General features: G+C 47.6%; 1 protein-coding gene across 2 annotated transcripts in view; it reads right to left on the bottom strand.

Annotated features, from left to right (window-relative positions):
- The window catches only part of Pnpla1 (patatin like phospholipase domain containing 1), a 45,465-nt gene that overhangs the window by 6,459 nt on the left and 19,543 nt on the right, over positions 1 to 19,463 (bottom strand). For both annotated transcript variants that reach the window (XM_041635185.1, XM_041635186.1), the window contains 6 exons: positions 17,237 to 17,469; positions 14,722 to 14,787; positions 13,718 to 13,927; positions 12,630 to 12,690; positions 9,325 to 9,993; positions 6,255 to 6,330 (listed from right to left, as the gene is read on the bottom strand). In XM_041635185.1, the coding sequence (XP_041491119.1) occupies positions 6,255 to 6,330; positions 9,325 to 9,993; positions 12,630 to 12,690; positions 13,718 to 13,927; positions 14,722 to 14,787; positions 17,237 to 17,469 (1,315 nt within the window). The remainder of the gene's footprint in view (positions 1 to 6,254; positions 6,331 to 9,324; positions 9,994 to 12,629; positions 12,691 to 13,717; positions 13,928 to 14,721; positions 14,788 to 17,236; positions 17,470 to 19,463) is intronic.

Here is a 19,463-nt window from a genome sequence, read left to right as displayed (position 1 = left end):
CAACAGTGGCCCAGTCATTCCCAGTCACAGTGGAGAACGTGCCTCACCAAGAAAATTAAAAGTTCCATTTTCTGCTGTAAAAAGTAATACTGGTCTAAATGATGAAATACGTGTGGAGGATGAGTCAAAAAACCCAGTAGGACAGAGTAAACGTATATTTTGGCAGACTTCTATTAATGATCAAAGACCAAAGCTAAGAGTCTGTATAAATGGCACTTTTATTGAAGGCTTATTAAACACAGGTGCGGATGTAAGTATCATTACCCCAGAATCTTGGCATCCGAATTGGCCTCTTCAAGAGGTAGATGTTCAGTTCCTGGGAATTGGAACCCTATCTCGTGTAAAACAAAGCACAAGATGGGTTGAATGCATAGGGCCTGAAGGACAAATAGGAAGACTAAGGCCATATATAGCCAATATTGCCATAAATTTATGGGGCCATGACCTGCTACAGCAATGGAATACCCAGATTAACATTCCTGTAGTTCCAGGAACTCATAATTCTGGGAAGGATGTGATGAGGTATTATGGAAAAAGGTCACCAGCCATTCAGGCTGTACAAGAACATACAGCAAATACCAAACCTTTAGAGGTACCAACAGCCCTACCTTTAAAATGGCTAACTGAGAAGCCAATATGGATCAAACAGTGGCCTCTAGCTGAAGATAAACTACAGGCATTGGAACAGCTGGTGCAAGAGCAACTAGATGCTCACCATATTGAAGAATCAACCAGCCCTTGGAATTCTCCTGTGTTTGTTGTAAAAAAGAAATCTGGTAAATGGAGAATGGTGACAGATCTAAGAGCTGTCAACAAAGTAATTCAACCTATGGGCCCATTACAATCTGGAATTCCTTTGCCTTCTCTGTTACCAAAAGGATGGCCTCTTATAGTTATTGATTTGAAAGATTGTTTTTTCACTATACCGTTACAAGAAAAGGATAGAGAAAAATTTGCCTTCACAGTGCCTACTTATAATAATTCTCAGCCTAATAGGAGATATCAATGGACTGTCCTCCCACAGGGTATGCTCAATAGTCCTACATTGTGCCAATATTTTGTAAGTAAGCCATTGGAAATAATTCGTAAACAATTCCCCAAGTCCATAATTTATCATTACATGGATGACATCTTGTTAAAGGATGTTTGAAGAAGTAAAGAAAGTCTTGCCTATGTGGGGATTACAAATTGCCCCTGAAAAGATTCAAAGAGGAAATTCTATTAATTACCTAGGTTACAGAATAGGGTTAGAGAAAATTAAAACGCAAAAGGCACAAATTAGGAGAGACCGGTTAAAGACTCTTAATGACTTCCAAAGATTGTTAGGAGACATTTCCAGTCTACGACCAGCTGTTGGGATAACACCTGATCTAATAGTTCATTTAAACAAAACCTTAGATGGTGATAAAGATTTGAATAGTCCAAGAAAACTGACAGCTGAAGCAGAAAAGGAACTGACAATGATTGAGGAAAAATTACAGGAGGCACATGTGGATAGGGTGAACCCAAATCTTAGCTGCATCCTAGTCATATTGCCTTCCAGAATTTCTCCTACAGGGATTCTAATGCAGAGGGAAGATATTATTTTAGAGTGGATATTTATACCTAATAAACCAAGTAAAAAAATAAAAACTTATGTGGAAAAAGTCTCTGAATTAATTATAAAAGGTAAGCTGAGACTTCGTCAACTAGCAGGTATAGACCCAGCAGAAATTATAGTGCCTTTTACTACTGAAGAAATAAAAAAGTTATGGGAAGACAATGAACCGTGGCAAAGAGCTTGTCCTAATTTTTGGGGAGAAATTAATAGCAACTATCCCAAAAGTGGTAGACTTAACCTTATAAAAAGAACTTCTTGGATTCTTCCTAGAATTGTACGTGATGCCCCAATAACTGGAGGCCGTAAGTTCTATACTGATGCAAATAAATCAGGGAAAGCAGGTTACAAGTCAGATGAATTGAGTAAGGTGGAACAAAGCCCTTATAATTCTGTCCAGAAGGCAGAATTATATGCCATTCTTATGGTGCTAAGGGATTTTAAAGAACCTCTTAATATAGTTACAGATTCACAATATGCAGAAAGAGTTATCTTGCATATTGAAACCGCTGAATTTATACCAGATGACACAGAGTTGACTTCATTGTTTATCCAGGTACAAGACATAATCAGGACTAGGCTTTGTCCAATGTACATAACACACATCCGGTCCCATACAGGTCTGCCTGGTCCTCTAGCCCAAGGCTGTTGAAATAGGGAGCGGCGGGGCTGCTTCCCGCCACCTGGCTAGCTTTATACCCGAAATAATTACACGGAAACTGTATTCTTTTTTTTTTTTTTTTGGTTTTTCGAGACAGGGTTTCTCTGTGGCTTTGGAGCCTGTCCTGGAACTTGCTCTGTAGACCAGGCTGGTCTCGAACTCACAAAGATCCGCCTGCCTCTGCCTCCCGAGTGCTGGGATTAAAGGCGTGCGCCACCATCGCCCGGCCTGTATTCTTTTAAATACCACTTGGCCCATTATATCTAGCCTTTTCTCGGCTAACTCTCGCACCTGGACTAGCCCATTTCTTATAATCTATGTAGCCCACGAGCTGGCTTACCAGGAATGATCTTAACCTGCATCTGCCTGGAGTGGGAGAATCATGGCGACTCCTGACTCAGCTTCTTTCTCCCAACATTCTGTTCTGTTTACTCCACCCACCTAAAGGTGGTGGGCCTATCAAATGGGCCTAGCAGTTTCTTTATTGCTTAACCAATGAAATCAACAGATTGATATATGACACTCCCACATCACAAGGCAACGCTAAGATTGATCAATTATTGATTGGAAGTGTGTTGCAGGCCTCAGAATTTCATAAGACGCATCATGTCAATAGTAAAAGCCTAAAGAAAGAATATTCCATTACTTGGCAACAAGCTAAGGACATTATAAAGAGATGTCCTACTTGTTCTTTCTATAATCAAACACCGTTGCCTGCAGGGAGTAACCCAAAGGGCACTAAGAGAAATGAAATCTGGCAGATGGATGTGTTCCACTTTATGGAATTTGGTAAATTAAAATATGTACACCACACCATAGACACGTATTCAGGTTTTCAACTGCCCTGAGCTCCGAAAAGGCTGATTCAGTAATCACACATTTATTGGAAGTTATGGCCATCATGGGTATACCTGCACAAATAAAGACAGATAATGGTCCAGCATATGTATCTAAGAAAATGAAACACTTTTTTGATTATTATAATATAAAACACATTACAGGTATACAAAATAATCCTACAGGTCAGGCAGTTATAGAAAGATCAAATCGTACTATAAAGGATATGCTGAACAAACAGAAAGGGACCGAAAATACCCCCAGAAATAGATTACATAATGCTTTATTAACCTTGAATTTTCTTAACGCTAATGACAAAGGAACGACAGCAGCAGAAAGACATTGGATAATGGAAAAGTATGCTGAACTAAATCAACCGATTTATTTCAAAGATGTGCTGACCTCTCAGTGGAAGCCAGGAGATGTGCTATGTTGGGGAAGGGATTTTGCTCTTGTTTCCACAGGAGAAGAAAAATTGTGGATACCATCAAAATTAATAAAGTTTCGATTTGAAGAGGAGAAACCTCTTGGAAAGGAGAAATGACAACTCATCCACAATGATGATATTCATACAGGTGGTAAGAAAAACATATAAAATGGGGGCAGGGTTCTGTTCTTATATCCACAGGAAAACACTCATCTTTGAAAAATTCAAGGGATCCTGGATGTTTGGATACTGACAGATGGAAAAATACCTGCCCAATAGGAAATATCAAGAAAACTGAATGGGTTGTGTAAGTAATATTAAACCATATTTCTAAATTTATAAAGCTGGTTTTGAAGTTGGACTCTGGCTCAGTCCCTCTCCAATTCCAAGTCTGTTAGTAAGAGAAAAAACCAGAGTTTCTGGAGTTTCTGTCTCATGTCAAGAGCCATGATATGGGACAGAAAGAAATATGAGTTTAGAAAACATCTTTGCTTTTCTTCATATCTATCATACTTTTCATTGAATATATCTATCATGCCTTTCAGTGAATATATATATATATATGTCTATATGATTAATGTTTAAGTTTTTCGCAATGAACAATGAGTTTTTCCTGAAGTGACATTTGAAGTTTCCAGGAAGAAGATGGGGCCCCATAACAACAGCTGCACCTGGTTGATATGATGTCATGATACTGATAGCGCTACTACAAGACCTGCTTTCGGTACCAGCTGCACAAGACAGTTCCAACTTGGTTAGCTGAAATGGTGCACATCTTATACAACATTTTGGCCAGACCTGCACAAAATACTCAGAGACTATTGGCAATTTTAAAAGACATTGATCTTGAAATTTAACCATCATTTTACTTTCACAGGATCCCCCAGAAAGAATGTTGCCCCCATGACAGCTGGAAGTAATTCTAGAGGACGACATCCCCTCTCCCAGTAAAGTTTGCCCTTGGGTTTAGGAACATCATTTAGGGGTTGATTATAATTAGTATACGATTGAGGGTTGGGGGAGGAATTTTATAAGCTCAGGGATCATTTTGAAAAAAAAAAAGAGGGATGATGGGATAATAGATTTGTAATTGTGAGTTACTGTTTTTAGACAAATATATTGGTATAGATTCTTGTATATTGATACAAAGTTAAATTATATTGACTATTGTATGCATGCATGTTTCTACCTCTGTTTAAAACATTTTTTTATGTATTGACATATATTGTATTTATATATATATTGTATATATTTACCATATTGCAGTGTACATTTCTACCTCTGATTAAGATACTTATATAATGTTTGTGTATTGATATATATTTACCTACTGCAATGTATATTTGTACATTGTTTATATTTGGAGGTCATTGTCCTCATTTGTTTCACAGTCGTTTATTGTCTTAGTCTTTAAGTTAGATAGGCATTGAGAATTATATAGATTAATAGTCATCTAAGTTTGTCATTTATAATTTTAGACTAATCAGGTTCTTTAGATATATAGAGATTATACTCAGTATAGATAGAAAATCTTCAATTTCTTCAAAGAGCTGTAGAAAATGGCCTTTAATCTAACTCAGAGTTTTGTGGTAGTGAGACACAATTGCTCCTGGCAACACTGCTCTATTCCCGAGAGAATGTTGAGCACCAAAGACACTCCACCTGGAACCTTTCTTTTTGGCAGAACTGGCCTTTGGGCAAAGAAATGCCCATACCTCAACCACTGACAGAGATACAGAGCATGCATCAATGGATAAAACAGGACTGTCATATCCTGCCAAGACAGGGTAAGATAGTTTTGAAAAGTTGCTTGCCTTTGAAAATGGTATGTCAGTTATGTTAGGCCTTAGCCAAAGTTGGTTGCTTCAATTTTGGGTGATTGCCCAGGTAGCTAGTTGTCTCTGTGATTTGTTGCATGTTTTGGAAGTTGTTTTACTGAACTTCCTAATTACCCAGGTAACATTATTTCCCTTCTCAGATCTTCGATGGGGTTGAAGACTATATAAATGTAGTTACTTTCTCTCATGACTTGGCCAAGTTATTTATTATACAAGACCTAAGCTAGTTAGAATAGGATATTTGTACTTATTGTATATAATTTCATAGTAGGTTTAGAACTCTCTTATTTAAACAAAAGGGCGAGGTGTTGTGGGAGGTCCTCCCACTCCTCCAGCCTATAGCCGCTGAGATACCAGCCCATTGGGGCGTGGTCTCTCTCCCTTTAAAAAAGCGGCCACTTCCCTCTCCTCTCTCTCTTCACTTCCTGCTCCGCTGGCGACTAGACTCCCTTCCTGGTTGCGCAGAGGGCTGACGGTGACCTGTAAGTTTTTTCCCCTTTAAATAAATACCACCCTATTAATCATAATTCCAAACTGGTGTGGCATTGTTTGTGACTTATGCCTTCAATCAGGGGTTACCTAAGGTGCTGTTAGACTTTTCCAACCCTGGCTTTACCCAAAACGAGACCCCGGGCCAGGAGTGCACACACTCCCAATGCCCTAGAACAGAGTGCACCCAGTGTGCGCAGGAGGGAGGCAGAGGGATGGCATCACCCCCATCAACAGGCGCGTTCCACAAAGCCCCTCACTGGGGAGAGAAGAGGGCACAAAGGGTAAATTATTGTCCCACAGACAAGAAGAGCCGGTGGGGCCCAGGCAATCATAAGGGTGGAAACCTCATTTAGCTGGCCCTCTCCCCTGAGCAAAGGTGAGAACATATCCTGGGGAACTTACCCCAGAGGCTTGTGGAGGGCTTGCTTCCTGGTGCCCGGTGCTGCCAAGCTTGTCAGCTGTGGAGAGGCAGGAGGCCCTGCAGACAGAGTGTACACACAAGGAGGAGTGAGGTGACAGGAGGGGGTAGTGGGTCACTTTAAACACAGAGATGCCAGACTTTGTGACACAGCACACTTTTAATCCTGGCACTCGGGAATCAGAGGCAGGTGGATCTCTGAATTTGAGGCCAGTCTGGTCTACAGAGCGAGTTCCAGGATAGCCAGAGACAAAATAGTGAGATGCCATTGTTAAGAAAACCAATTTTTAGAGGTATTATTTTGTTTTCTGGTTTTTCACAAACGGTTTCTCTGCGTAACAGTCCTGGCTATCTAGGAATTCACTTTGTAGAACAGGCTGGCCTTGAACTCACAGAGATCCTCTTGCTTCTGCCTCCTGAGTGCTGGGATTAAAGGTGTGCACCACCACACTTAGCAAACATAATTTTCTTAACTTTTTAAAAAATTTTATGTGTATGTGTGTTTTGCCTACATGTATGACTGTTATGAATATTTAAGTATGTGAAGGCATGTTGCATTTGTTTATGCTGCATTTGTTTATCAATGTAAGGATGTGTGTTTAGTTATGGAAAGCTGTGTTATTTTGCCTGCCCAAGGCACCTGATTGGTCTGATAAAAAGTTTAACGGCCAATAGTGAGGCAGGAAAGGGATAGGCGGGACTTCCAGGTAGAGAGAATAAATAGGATAGAAAAAAAAAAGGAGAGAAGGAAGGCAAAGAGAGGGAGCCGCCAGACAGAAGCAGTGAAAGTAGACGTATAGAAGAAAAGTAAAGGGCTGGAAAGATGGCTCAGTGGTTAAGAGCACTGACCTCTGGAAGAAGATCCAGAGATCCTGAGTTCAATTCCAGCAACCACATGGTGGCTCACAATCATCTGTAATGAGATCTGGTGCCCTCTTCAGGGGTGCAGGTGCACATGCAGTCAGAGTATTGTATTCATAATAAATAAATAAATCTTTAAAAAAAAAAGTAAAAAGCCCCAAGGCAGAAGGTAGATAAAGAGAAACAGACTAATTTAAGTTAAAAGAACTAAGCTAGGCTGAGCATGCATAACTCAGAAGTCCATATGATTTGGGAGCTGGTTGGTGGCCTGAAAAGGCCTGGTATATATGTCTGTGTGCAGTGACCCAGAGGCCAGACACTGTGTGGGTGCTCGAAGAGGAGCCAGTGCTCCTAAGAGCTGAGCCATTTCTCCAGTTTCTGGAAAGGTTTTTAAATCTTAAAAACAACAGCAAAAGAGATTGTTGGGACCATTTAGAGTCCCTGCTCTTCCCTGCTAGAGATCTTTACTTTCCTTCTGATTTTCTGAGTTTCTGAAAGCTGTGTCAAAGTTGTTTACCAGCTCTGCTTCACGAGCACGTGTTGCCTTGCCTTGGGGATCAGAGGATAAGGTTTTCACCTGTTGGCCCACCTGACTGTTGGGTATATAAGCCTCCGTGGTGCTATTGAAAAAAGGGCTTCTTACCAGTGACTAGAGGTCCGTGTCTCTGTGTGTGTGTTTGTGTGGGAGCTATATGGTAGTGCATAGAGTGCAGACAGGCGCTGTGCGCTGCAGAGACTCATCAAGATGGTTCAAGACATAAAAGCACCAAGCCTGACAAAGGCAGGTGAATCTCTGTGAGTTCGAGACCAGCCTGGTCTACAAGAGCTAGTTCCAGGACAGGCTCCAAAGCCATAGAGAAACCCTGTCTCAAAAAACCAAAATAATAATAATAATAATAATAATAATGATGATGATGATGATGATGAAACAAGTGAACAGTAGTAGAATCAGCAAAGAGTGCTCTCCTCAAGGGTAAGATCCAAGCTGTACACCAGGGGATCTGGTGGAGACCCAGGGCAGCAGCTGTGGAGGGCAGACGTTGCTGGCTCCTGCGGTGACATCAGAGGCTTTCCTGAAAGTGCTATGCTAGAATTTCATAATGAATTCCCAGGGCTGAGGTCTGAACATCTACCAGTGAGAGTAAGCAGGCCTTCGTCTTGAAATGGAGAATATTATTAGAACCACTGGTGTATGTGTGTGCGCGCGCACGTGTGCACTGATTTGGAGGTGGACGCTGGGTGTCGTCCTCGATATATATATATATATATATATATATATATATATATATATATATGTTGGATTTTTCGAGACTGGGCTTCTCCGTAGCTTTTGGTTCCTTTCCTGAAACTCACTCTGTAGACCAGGCTGGCCTTGAACTCACAGAGATCCGCCTGCCTCTGCCTCCCGAGTGCTGGGATTAAAGGCATGCGCCACCACTGCCCGGCTACTATAATTTTATGTGCATTGGTGTTTTGCCTGTATGTTTGTCTGTGTGAGAGCGTCAGGTCCCCTGCAACTAGAGTTACAGATGGCCATGAGCTGACATGTGGGTGCTGGGAACCGAAACCAGGTCCCTTAGAAGAACAGTGTTCTTAAGCACGAGCCATCTCTCCAGCCTCTCAATTAGATTTTTTAGAGAGACTCACAGATCTGCCTAGGCTCACCAGCCAGGGTCTCCTTGGATCTGCCTACCTTCATGGCCCCAGTGCTAGCTACAGGAGTCTGCTGCTGTACCCAGACTTTATGTGGGTTCTGGGGATCAAACTTGGATCCTCATGAGTTTATGTTTGTTGGTTAAACATTGTATAAATTGTGTGAGTTCTAAATATAGATGGCTTATTATTGTGAGGTCTTTAATATCGTTATTAACCTTATTAATATTTATCTTTTTAATAATTAATCAAAATTAATTAATTTGGTTTTTGAGAAAGGGTTTCTCTGTATAGTCTTGGCTGTCCTGGAACTTGATCTGTAACCCAGGCTGACCTCGAACTCAGATATTTGCCTGCTTCTACCTCTTGAGTGCTGGGATTAAAGGCGTGCACCACCATTGCCTGGTTTATTTTATTTCTTTAAGATTTATTTTATTTTAGCCAGTCAATGGTGGTGTATGCCTTTAATTAACCAACTGTTAATCTCAGGTCCACACTGTTAAGTGCTAGTCTCGAGGGACGGAGCAGGGAGACTCATACCTGTGGGTCGGGCCCATAGCTCTGGGCCGGGCTCCTCCACGGGTGTCAGGGCAGGTGGTGTTGAAGGACCCGAGGGCGGAAGTCTGGAGGCTGCCCAGGCTGCTGTGGCTGCCTGGGGATGTCTGAGCAGCAGTCCAGAACAATGAGGGGATTCAGGTGATGATTCAGGCACTGAGGATCCAGCCTCTGAGCTGTGCGCGGCTGCCGCTGAGTCTGAGGTGTGCGACACCGGTGGCAGGCTTTTTGTGCCTCGGTTGTCGTCAGCGGCCGAGTCCGGTTGACAGCCATCCTTCACTCCTTCCTTCAGGCTTGGAGTTTGAAGATTCACTGGGTCAGTGTCCCTGGGGTCAGTGGGCAGCCCAGGACTCATTTCCGGGCATGGCTGGGGTGGGGTCGACGGCGATGCTGGTGACTGCTTAGATGAGGAGCCCCCTGGTGACTCCACAACCCCGCTGGTCCTGGATTCGGGTGTCTGCACTGATGGGGAAGCTAGAGAATGGCCATCCTTCCTGTCCTCTTGGGGAGCCCCCTGAGCATGGGGTAGTGAGGAGTCTTCAAGCTTGTCCCGCTGAGCTGAGGGCTCGTGGCCAAGGGCAACTTCTATCTGGCAGTACACTTCCACCCTGGGGAAAATCACTCTCTTGCTGGGGGAGTCGAGGTAGGCAGCATCTAGGAGAAACAGCACAGCAGATTTGATATGCTCATAGTCTATTACGGGGGTGTGAGCGAAATATGATACATGGTCAGCCACGGTGGTAAACGGTTAGTCCCAGCACTCAGGAGCTGAGCCGAGAAGACCTGAGAACAGAGAACAAATGAAGGAGGATTTGGACATAAGGAGGTGGGGGAAGGTGGGGTTCATAGAAGGGCTCCAGGAAACTTCTGGGTTTTTTTTCTTTTTTGAAATAAGGTTTCATGTTATTCAGGTTGGTCTGGCCTCAAACTTACTATATAGCCAAGGATGACCCTGAACTTCTGATTCCGCCCCCCCCCCCATCGCTCCCATCTCCCCAGCTCTGGGATTACCTCAGGTGCCACACTGGAATATGAATACTGGACAGGTATTAAATATGAATATGAACAGGTTTATGAATACTGGAAATTAAATTTAGGTGTTTATGTATGCTAGGCCAGCACTCAGCCCCAGCCTCTCCAGAAAACCTTGGGGATGAGGGATGGCGCATGTGTAGGAGGGAGTGGGGGGGCGGGTTGGAGGGCTGCTGGTCACAGCTGGGTGCAGACTGGCCTCCTCCAGCCCCTGCGTCTTGTTTTCCACACCACGCGGGCAGCCAGCCGGGCCAGCAGCTTTCCAGCTGCGGGAGTAACTGTGTGGATGAGAGCTTTTGCAGGGGAGGGAGGAGAGAAAGGGGGCGGGGTCCAGGGTGGCACTATTCTGTGGGCGATGACTGGCTCCCCCGCAACAAGCAGGGAGTAATCTGAGTGCTTCCAAGTGGCGGGTGGGGACTCATAGTGTGGCTCTGGGTACCAGAAGGAATTTCCCAGTAGCTCCTGATCACATCCGGTGCTAGAAGAAAAATCCAAGAGGCCTTGCGTGAGGAATTGGAAGGGATTCACGCTTGGGCGCTGGCACCACCTGGTGGGTGATACGCGCATCACAGGGCGCCTGGGAAGAACCCCGGCAGGGCACAGGTAGGTGAACGAGGTGTACCCTGAGCTAGGGAAATGGAGTTGCCTTCAAATAAGTGTCAAATGATAGGATCTTCCTGACCTCAAGTCCATGACAAACGCCATCACCCAGGAGAGAGTGAAGGGTTCCCCAGATTCTGGCCAAGAGATCCTGGCCAGCCCCTCATCCTCCAGGCTCTAGGAGACACGATGTGACTCAGATGTAAACCACCATGGATGTACCTTTCACTCTCACAGTAAACCTCTAGGGTGGTCCCTGCCATTGCCCCCCCCATACAGATGGGGAAACTGAGGCCCCAGGAGACTCACTACTGCTCCATAGCACGAAGGTGTCAAGAGCTGGGGTACAAGCCCTTCTTTACAAAACTGGCAACAAGACTCAGAGAGCTGAAGTGATTTTTCCTAGGACTCACAGCTCCGGGGTGGGGCTGGGAACTCCTTGCCTCCAAAACCCAGGATGCTCTCTCTCTCTCCCTCTCCCTTCTTCCCTCCTTCCCTCCCTCTCTCCCTCCCTCCCTCCCTCCCTCTCCCTGCTATCAGTTGTTTTCTCATGTTCCTGGATGCTTGGATGCGAGTAAGGATGCAGGAGAACATAAGGAAAGAAGATAAGGGAACTGGAGAAGGCAGGGAACAATTTGAAGAAAGAATGTGTTTTTAGCCGGGTGGTGGTGGCGCACGCCTTTAATCCCAGCACTCGGGAGGCAGAGGCAGGTGGATCTCTGTGAGTTCGAGGCCAGCCTGGTCTACAGAGCGAGTTCCAGGACAGGCTCCAAAGCCACAGAGAAACCCTGTCTCGAAAAACCAAAAAAAAAAAAAAAAAAAAAAGAATGTTTTTAGTATACATTCTAGTATATATATATTATAGAAAATATCATTCAACCCTTAGTTTCACCCCAAAATATTTCTTTTCCCAAAGCATTTTTTTTAAGTCACAGAGATGTATAGCCTTGTCAGAATAAGGCATGCTGGGATCTCAGAGCCAAGTGAGACTGGGATAGAAAATTATACAACGTCCCCGAAGATCACAGGGAGGAAGGCTGGGCCAGCAGTAGGTGAGCACCCTTTGCCCTGGACTTCCTTTATCTGAATCCACATTCTAAGGAGTTAGTCTGAGTACGGACAGGCCTTTCTCCTCTCTCTCCCCAAAGACGCTTGCCACACCTTCGTGGAGTTTGAGCATTTTGTCTCCGTTCACCTGATAAAGGGGTTGGGTCCAGACCCACTAAGGTTAATGGTTCTTCCCTTTGATCAACTGTGACTGGTCACACCTACTTGAGACAGAGTCCTGAGCAGCCCAGGCTGGCCTGGGCGGAGCTGTGTGGTCAAGGATGACCTTGAACTTCTGACCCTCCAGCCTTCTCCATCACTCCTGTTTTACGCAGTGCTGGGGATTGAACCGGGGCTTTGAGCATGCCAGGCAAGCACTCTATGAACTGAGCTGCATCCCCAACCCTCACCTTGTTTTTAATCTCATAAACGTTTTAGAAACACTCTGAACACCGTCCCACATGTCACCCCACAGCCACCGTGGGCTGTCTAGGGCAGGGTAGGCTGCTGGGTCTCCTCGTGCCCAGCTTTCTCTGCGATGGCTACCCAGAATTCCATTCCCACCCCTGCCACCCTCCTTGCCCTCCCTTCCTCAGGCTCCAGCTACTCACTCAGCCTCCGCAGGTATGAAACGGCGTCATCATAGCCCCGATAGTAGTAATCCTGCAGGATCTAGGTGGTGACACAGGAGAATGAATGAGGGTCACTGTCCCCACCCACAGCCATGTTCTACATGCTGACACCAACCCCCTCCTACCCGAGACATGTCATCAAGCCCTGGTCTGCACGACCCCCCTGTCTACTCAGGAGAGCTGGGAAGCGATGGCTGCCATGGTGGGGGTGTCAACACGCCAGTCACCTGTTCCCAGGGCACCACCCGCCTCCCCTGTAGGAGAGGGTAGAGAGGGTAGGGTATTTCTGGGGAACCAGAGACCACACATCTCTGGGTCATAGGAAGGCTAGAGCTTTGGGTCTGGGTTCAAGTCCCAGCGCTGCCCTTCACTGGCTATGTAGTGACCACTCAGTCTCTCTGTCTCCACCTGTCAGATGGGGACAGTGACAATATCTTTGCAGAGGGTGTTGGGAGGGGTGTGTGAGAGGTTCTCTCCACAATGCTGTCTCTGAGGAGGGCTGAATTGCAAACATTTTGGTCGTTGCTGACCACAGATTCTGCCCCAGAATTTTGTTTATTTGTTTTGAGACAGGATGGCAAGTAGCTCAGGTTAACCCCAAACTCCATATGTAGCTAAGGATGACCTTTTTTTTTTTTTTTTTGGTTTTTTTGAGACAGGGTTTCTCTGCAGCTTTGGAGCCTGTCCTGGAACTCCCTTTGTAGACCAGGCTGGCCTCGAACTCACAGAGATCTGCCTGCCTCTATCTCCCAAGTGCTGGGATTACAGGAGTGTGCGACCACCGCCCGCCCGGCCTAAGAATGACTTTAAATTCCTGAATTCCTGACCCACCTGCCTCTACCTCCCCAGGACTGGGATTACAGACGTGGATCACTGTGCTCAGTTTCTGCAGCACTGGGGATCAAACCCAGGGCTTCAAGCATGCTAGGCGAGTCCTCTACCAACTGAGCCACGCCTTCAGCCCTGCTTGTCTTTTAGCAATCCTTTAATCACGGCAAAGGTCCAGGGGAACCCTTTGAGAGGGTCTCCTCTGATCTGGACCCCACGCGGACCCTCCTGTCTCTCACCACCAGGTCTGGCGGGAAAAGCGCATGTGTCATGCGGGTGATATTCTCCAGGGAGAACTGGAAGGAGAAGTTGAACATTCGGAAGTCATGGAAGATGGCCGGGCAGTCTCTCGGACAGATGTCCTGCTGGCTGCTGAAGGTGGAGATGGTAATGGAGTCTGTCCAGAAGGCGCAGGGCTGCATGCTCGTGAAGCCACCATCGATGTACCGCTGCAGGGACAAACAGACGCTCGATCAGAGAGGACATGGAGGCTGAGGTCCCCAAGAGAAATAGTGGGTGGTGTGGAACAAGGTCCCTTGCTGTGTTCACGGAGGCCTCAGGACTCCTAATTTAATATTCTGACCCTGGACTTTCTCTCTCTGCCATCTTGGTGATACTGGCCTCTGGGTGGTGTGTCCATCTTCCTGATGACTCAGGAGCAAGCCCGTCCCACAGCCTCACGGCGCACCCACTTCTAGCTCCATGGATGGGGTGGGGTCCTGCCGGTTTCCTTACCTAGGAACTGAACGGGAGATGACAGTACAGAGGCTCTGTACCCCGTGGGAGTCAGAAGAAAGCTTGCTGACAGAACATAATGTCTGGACCAGGGCTTCCATCCCCGCTCAGACTGTAGCAGGAGACTGGTCGCTGGTCACCCTGAGGCCAGCCAGAGGTGCAGAATCTTGGCCTGCCCAGGTCTACTGAAGCACAGTCCTGTTATCCTAGGACTCCTCTGATTTAATCACGGGCACAGGGAAGCCTGCGACCACACGCCTGCGACCACTGGCCCAGATGGCCCTGAAGGCTTCCTCACTCAGGGTCTCGGGTCCATGTGTTCTAGTGCCTGTTTCGTCACCCTGTCTTCTAGGAGAACACGGAAAGTCTTGCAACCCCGACTTGCTGGGTCCTCTACAGGGTGGGTGGTCTAGAGAGGGCTCCCCTTAAGAACCCAGGCGTCCATCTACTCCGAGTAGAAAATCTTCCTCCCCTTAGACGCTGTAGGACTCGGCTCACGCTCACTCACCTCACCCCGGTATGTCGGAGGAATGAACCCACAGTACACAGGAACGAAGCAGCTGCAGTACAGGGCCTGGGGAGAGACAGGGCTGAGACGCCGCAGGCCCTGGAGTGGGTGGCACTGACCCCAACCCCTGGCCACTCCGCAATTCCTTAAAGTAAGGGTGCTGGCCTGGGAAAGTTTCCGCTCAATCCCCGTGCTGTCCTGAGTGGGGTCCTTGGTAGGGTTAGCTGGACCGGATATCCTAAGAGGGGTGGCTTTGACATACAGGGGCTCTGCTGGCCATCAGCCTTCCACGAACCAGCGGCTGCCCTGGACCAGACCCTGTCCTCAAAGGACACTGAGAAGCCATCCTTGCGAGTGTCACATAGCAGAGGGGTGAAGGAGGTAAGCATGGCAGCTGTGGCCCCAGATAAGGGGACCAGGCGGGGTGGGATGAAGGGACAGGAGTAAGGTGAAGCAGGGGATGCCAGGCCAGAACTGAGACGGAACAGCTCTCGGCAGACATGGCCTGATTTGGGTGTGGTGAGCTGTGTTGTCACGGTAGGAGTGGGAGTTGGGAGAGGCCGGGAGGGAGACCGCAGCCATGAGCGTGAGGGGGTGCACTAGTCACTCCAGGAGAACTAGTCACGCCAGGGGCCTGCTGCTTGTTCACCCCAATCCCAGAGCTGGAGGCTGGGAGCTGGGCACAGGCTTGGGGAGTGGAAGAGAGTGGAGATAGCAGATGAAAGTCTCATGAAAGAAAGCTGAGCCAGGTCAGGGTCTGTTCAGCGGTCACAACTGGTCACTAAAATCTGCACCCAGGAGCTCAGCACAGCCCTTTCAGGATGGATGGGAACTTCTCTAAGTGGGAACTGGAGGGGAACACTCAGCCATTTGTTTACTTATTTTTGTTTGTTTGTTGAGACAGGATTTCTCTATGTAGCCCAGGCTGTCCTGAAACTCACTCTGTAGACCAGGCTGGCCTCTAATGAGTTTTGCCTGCCTTTGCCTTCCAAGTGCCGGAATTAAAAGGAGTGAGCCACCATGGCCTAACTTTATTTTTAAAGATTTATTTTATATGTATGAATGTTTCATCACCATTTATATCCGGGCGCAACTTACATGGCTGGTGCCCATGGAGATCAGAAGAGGGTGTCACCCTGGAAATGTAATTACAGGTGGTTATGATCCACCACGTGGGTGCTGGGAACTGAACCCAGGTCCTCTGGAAGAGCAGCCAGTGCTCTTAAACTCTGAACCATCTCTCCAGACCCATTAATCCTTTTAAAAAATATTTATGTCAGCCGGGCGGTGGTGGCGCACGCCTTTAATCCCAGCACTCGGGAGGCAGAGTTAGGTGAATCTCTGTGAGTTCGAGGCCAGCCTGGTCTACAGAGCTAGTTCCAGGACAACCTCTAAAGCTACAGAGAAACCCTGTCTCGAAAAACCAAAAAAAAAAAAACAAAAATTTATGTCATGTGGTGGTGGCACATGCCTTTCATCTCAGCACTTGGGAGGCAGAGGCAGGAAGATCTTTGAGTTCCAGGCCAGCCTGGTCTGCAGAATGAATTCCAGGACTAGCCAAGGCTAAACAGAGAAACCCTGTCTTGAAAAAACCAAAATAAAATAAAATATTTATTTATTTATTTATTTATTTATTTATTTTCGAGACAGGGTTTCTCTGTGGTTTTGGAGCCTGTCCTGGAACTAGCTCTTGTAGAACAGGCTGGTCTCGAACTCACAGAGATCTGCCTGCCTCTGCCTCCCGAGTGCTGGGATTAAAGGCATGCGCCACCACTGCCCGGCTAATATTTATTTTTTAATTTATGTGTGTGTGTGTGTGTGTGTGTGTGTGTGCGTGCCTGTGCCTTTTGTGTGAGTGCCCAAGAGGCCAGAACAGGGCACTGGACCCCTCGGATCCCCGGAGCTGGCCTTACAGATATGGCGAATGCTCAGTGTGGGTTCGATGACAAAACTGGGTGCTCTACAACAGGTGCTCTTAAAATCCCCCACTTTTCTAGACAAGGTCTCCTGTAGCTCAGGCTGGCCTCAGCCTCGCAGTGTAGTGGGTGACCTTGAGCTTGATCACTTCTGCTAACCTGTGGGTGGAACCCAGGGCCTCCCGTGAGCTACAGCCCCAACTGGGTGATTCAATCCTTGTCAAGCCTCCTGAGGACAGAGAGGGAGCACGGGTGCTGTTCCTCATCCTCTCTAAACCTGGGATTGCACTGAGACCCAGGCCCGGAGGTCTCTGGACTTGGAGGGGTGCTTCTGAGAAGCCCCAGATTCAGCCCAGAGGCTCTGCAGGGTGAAGGCAGAGGAAGGGGACATAGTGTGGAAGTCATGGGGCTGGTGGCGGACTCTGGCTGTTGGTGGGCCTCTCTGCATCACCTCCTGTGGCACTGCTCCTGGCAGAGATGCTGGCATGAAGGGAGCAAAGGGTCAGGCAAGCAGAGAAGAGAAGAGAGGAGGAGGCTGGGGAGAGAGCGGCGCTGGGCTGCCCGGGTTGCCCCAGGTGCTGGCACAGCCAGGGCCTTGCCTCGATGAGCTCTTCCTTGGACGTGTACTCTGAAACCACCACGTTCTCCCCGTCTGTGACTCTGGTGAGGCTCACGTGCAGCTTCCCGGTGGCAAACTTGTAGGAGTCCTCGGGCAGGACGTCGTACAAAAACTGTCGCATCATCTGTACCATCTTACAGGACGGGGACAGAGGGCCCAGGAAGGACTTCTTCACCTCAGCCAGGCCCTTGTTCAGCACTCGGAGGTACTCCTCTGTGGGGGAAATGGGCGGGAGATGCACCATCAGCCAGCAGTGCAGGACTCACAGGGATCTCCATGACGTGACCACTGCATCCCGCAGCTCACAGTGACAAGGCCTGGGGTCCAGACGCCTGGGGGACTCAGGAACAGGCCTGCCATTGTGCACAGGACAGAGGCACGAAGGAGGAAGTCCCAGGTCCCCCACAGGACAGACAGCAAACAGCTTCCCCAGCCTCCTGTGCCCATGCCTGGGGACTGCCACCAGGCCGTGTTTCTGAAAGTCTTATAGGAGTTTGCTCTGCAAACACAAATAAGATTGAAAGTCTTTACCAAGCAACAAGGGCGGTTGCTTAGAGGCCATAGACCCTTGGCAGGCCTCACCCTCACTGAGTAGCAGAAGATGACCTTGAACTCCTGATTCTATTGTCCCCCCCAATAGTCCAGGATTACAGTCTGCCCCGCAGGCTTGGTTTAATACTGTGCTCCATGACAGCCAGCTTTTTAAATTTATTTTTATTCATGTGTATGTATGTGCACATGTGTGTGTGTGGCCACAGAAGCTAGAAGGGGATGGTGAACCCCCATCTGACATGACTGCTGGGGACTGAACTCATGTCCTCTTCAAGAGCAGCAAGGGCTCTCAACCATCTCTCCAGCCCTCAAATATTGCTGTTTCTTGGTGCCAGGGATGGAACTCAGGACTTTGCACAGGTTAAGCCTGCGCTTGGCTGCTGAACTACACCACCGGTCCTTACACAAACGTCTCATGTGGAAAATTTTGCTTCAAGGTAGAGTCATGAATATGGAACAGGGACTTGTGTAGTCATGAGCTCTGCCGTGGGAGGCGGCCAAGTGGAGGTTGCATAAGCACCTTTGTCAGAGCCTTATCAACAAGATCCGTGCGTGGGCAGAACGGCCGAGTCTTACTGACTCGCAGAGCCTGGTGTTCTGAGGGCCTGGCCGTCGATCCGTGGCAGACACACTGAGAAGGTGACAGATTTGCCCAAAGTCACACATGACAATTTGGAGACAAAAGGAGGGTTTCTTCCTGTCACATTTTATAGAGCACAGATTATACAGCACCAGTCTAATCCCGGAGAGCACTCTGCTAATGTTGGGGTACCATTGCACAGATAAGGAAACTGAGGCAGGGAAAGCGTCTGTCCTGAAGCCATACAGGCAGAAAATGTTAGTTTAATGTTGTTGTTTTGTTGTCTTTTTCTGACTCCAGACCATCCCTCACCAACACCCATACTACACCTGCATTAAGTCCTAGGGACCCCATACTGGTTGTGAACACACATCACTCATGATCCTTCCTGGGCAGAGAAGGCCTGGCAGTTTCACAATTATATCCTTACCGCACACAGGCGTGAGCAAACAGCACTTCCCTCTGTGGGGGTGGTGGCCAGCAGGCAAGCCATCCTGGCGAGCGACTACCAAGTTCAGGCCAGAAGACAAGATAGACCAGACACGAGGGCTTTGGTGAATTGGTTTCACGTGGCCCAGGCTGGCCTCACACTGTGTAGCCAAGAATGACCTTGAACTCCTGACCCCTGTTCACTCCACCTCCCAGTGCACGCAGTCATCAGATGACGTGTTTAAAAGCTGTGTATTATTTATTACACACACGCCTGGACCAGTTGCCTGTACCATGTGTTTGCAGGGTCGCTCAGAGGTCGGAGTGGCGATAGATTCCCCAGAACTGGAGTTACAGGTGGCTGTGAACCGCCAAGGTGGGCGCTGGGAATCGAACCTAGGACAACCGAGAGAGCAGCCAGTGCTCTAAGCTGCTGACTCAGCTCTCCAAGCCTGTCTTTGAATTCTTCACAGGCTGCCGGAGTCACTGACCTCGCCTTCAGTGCTGCTTCAGCTTGTTCTACAGGTCTGGGGAGGAGCAGGAGGTGCCTGGGGACTGGAAGGGAATTTGCTCTGTCACCTGAAGCACACCTACTCCTGTGGGGACATGCGCCAAACAAATCAGATATAGGCAGACGTGTAGCCAC

Source organism: Microtus oregoni, unplaced genomic scaffold (assembly GCF_018167655.1).
Source record: "Microtus oregoni isolate MIOR12 unplaced genomic scaffold, Mior012 000046F_ref0000063, whole genome shotgun sequence".
In the NCBI taxonomy this organism is placed as follows: domain Eukaryota; kingdom Metazoa; phylum Chordata; class Mammalia; order Rodentia; family Cricetidae; genus Microtus; species Microtus oregoni.
Note: the sequence above shows the minus strand (reverse complement) of the source record. Positions and strands in the feature narration are given on the sequence as shown.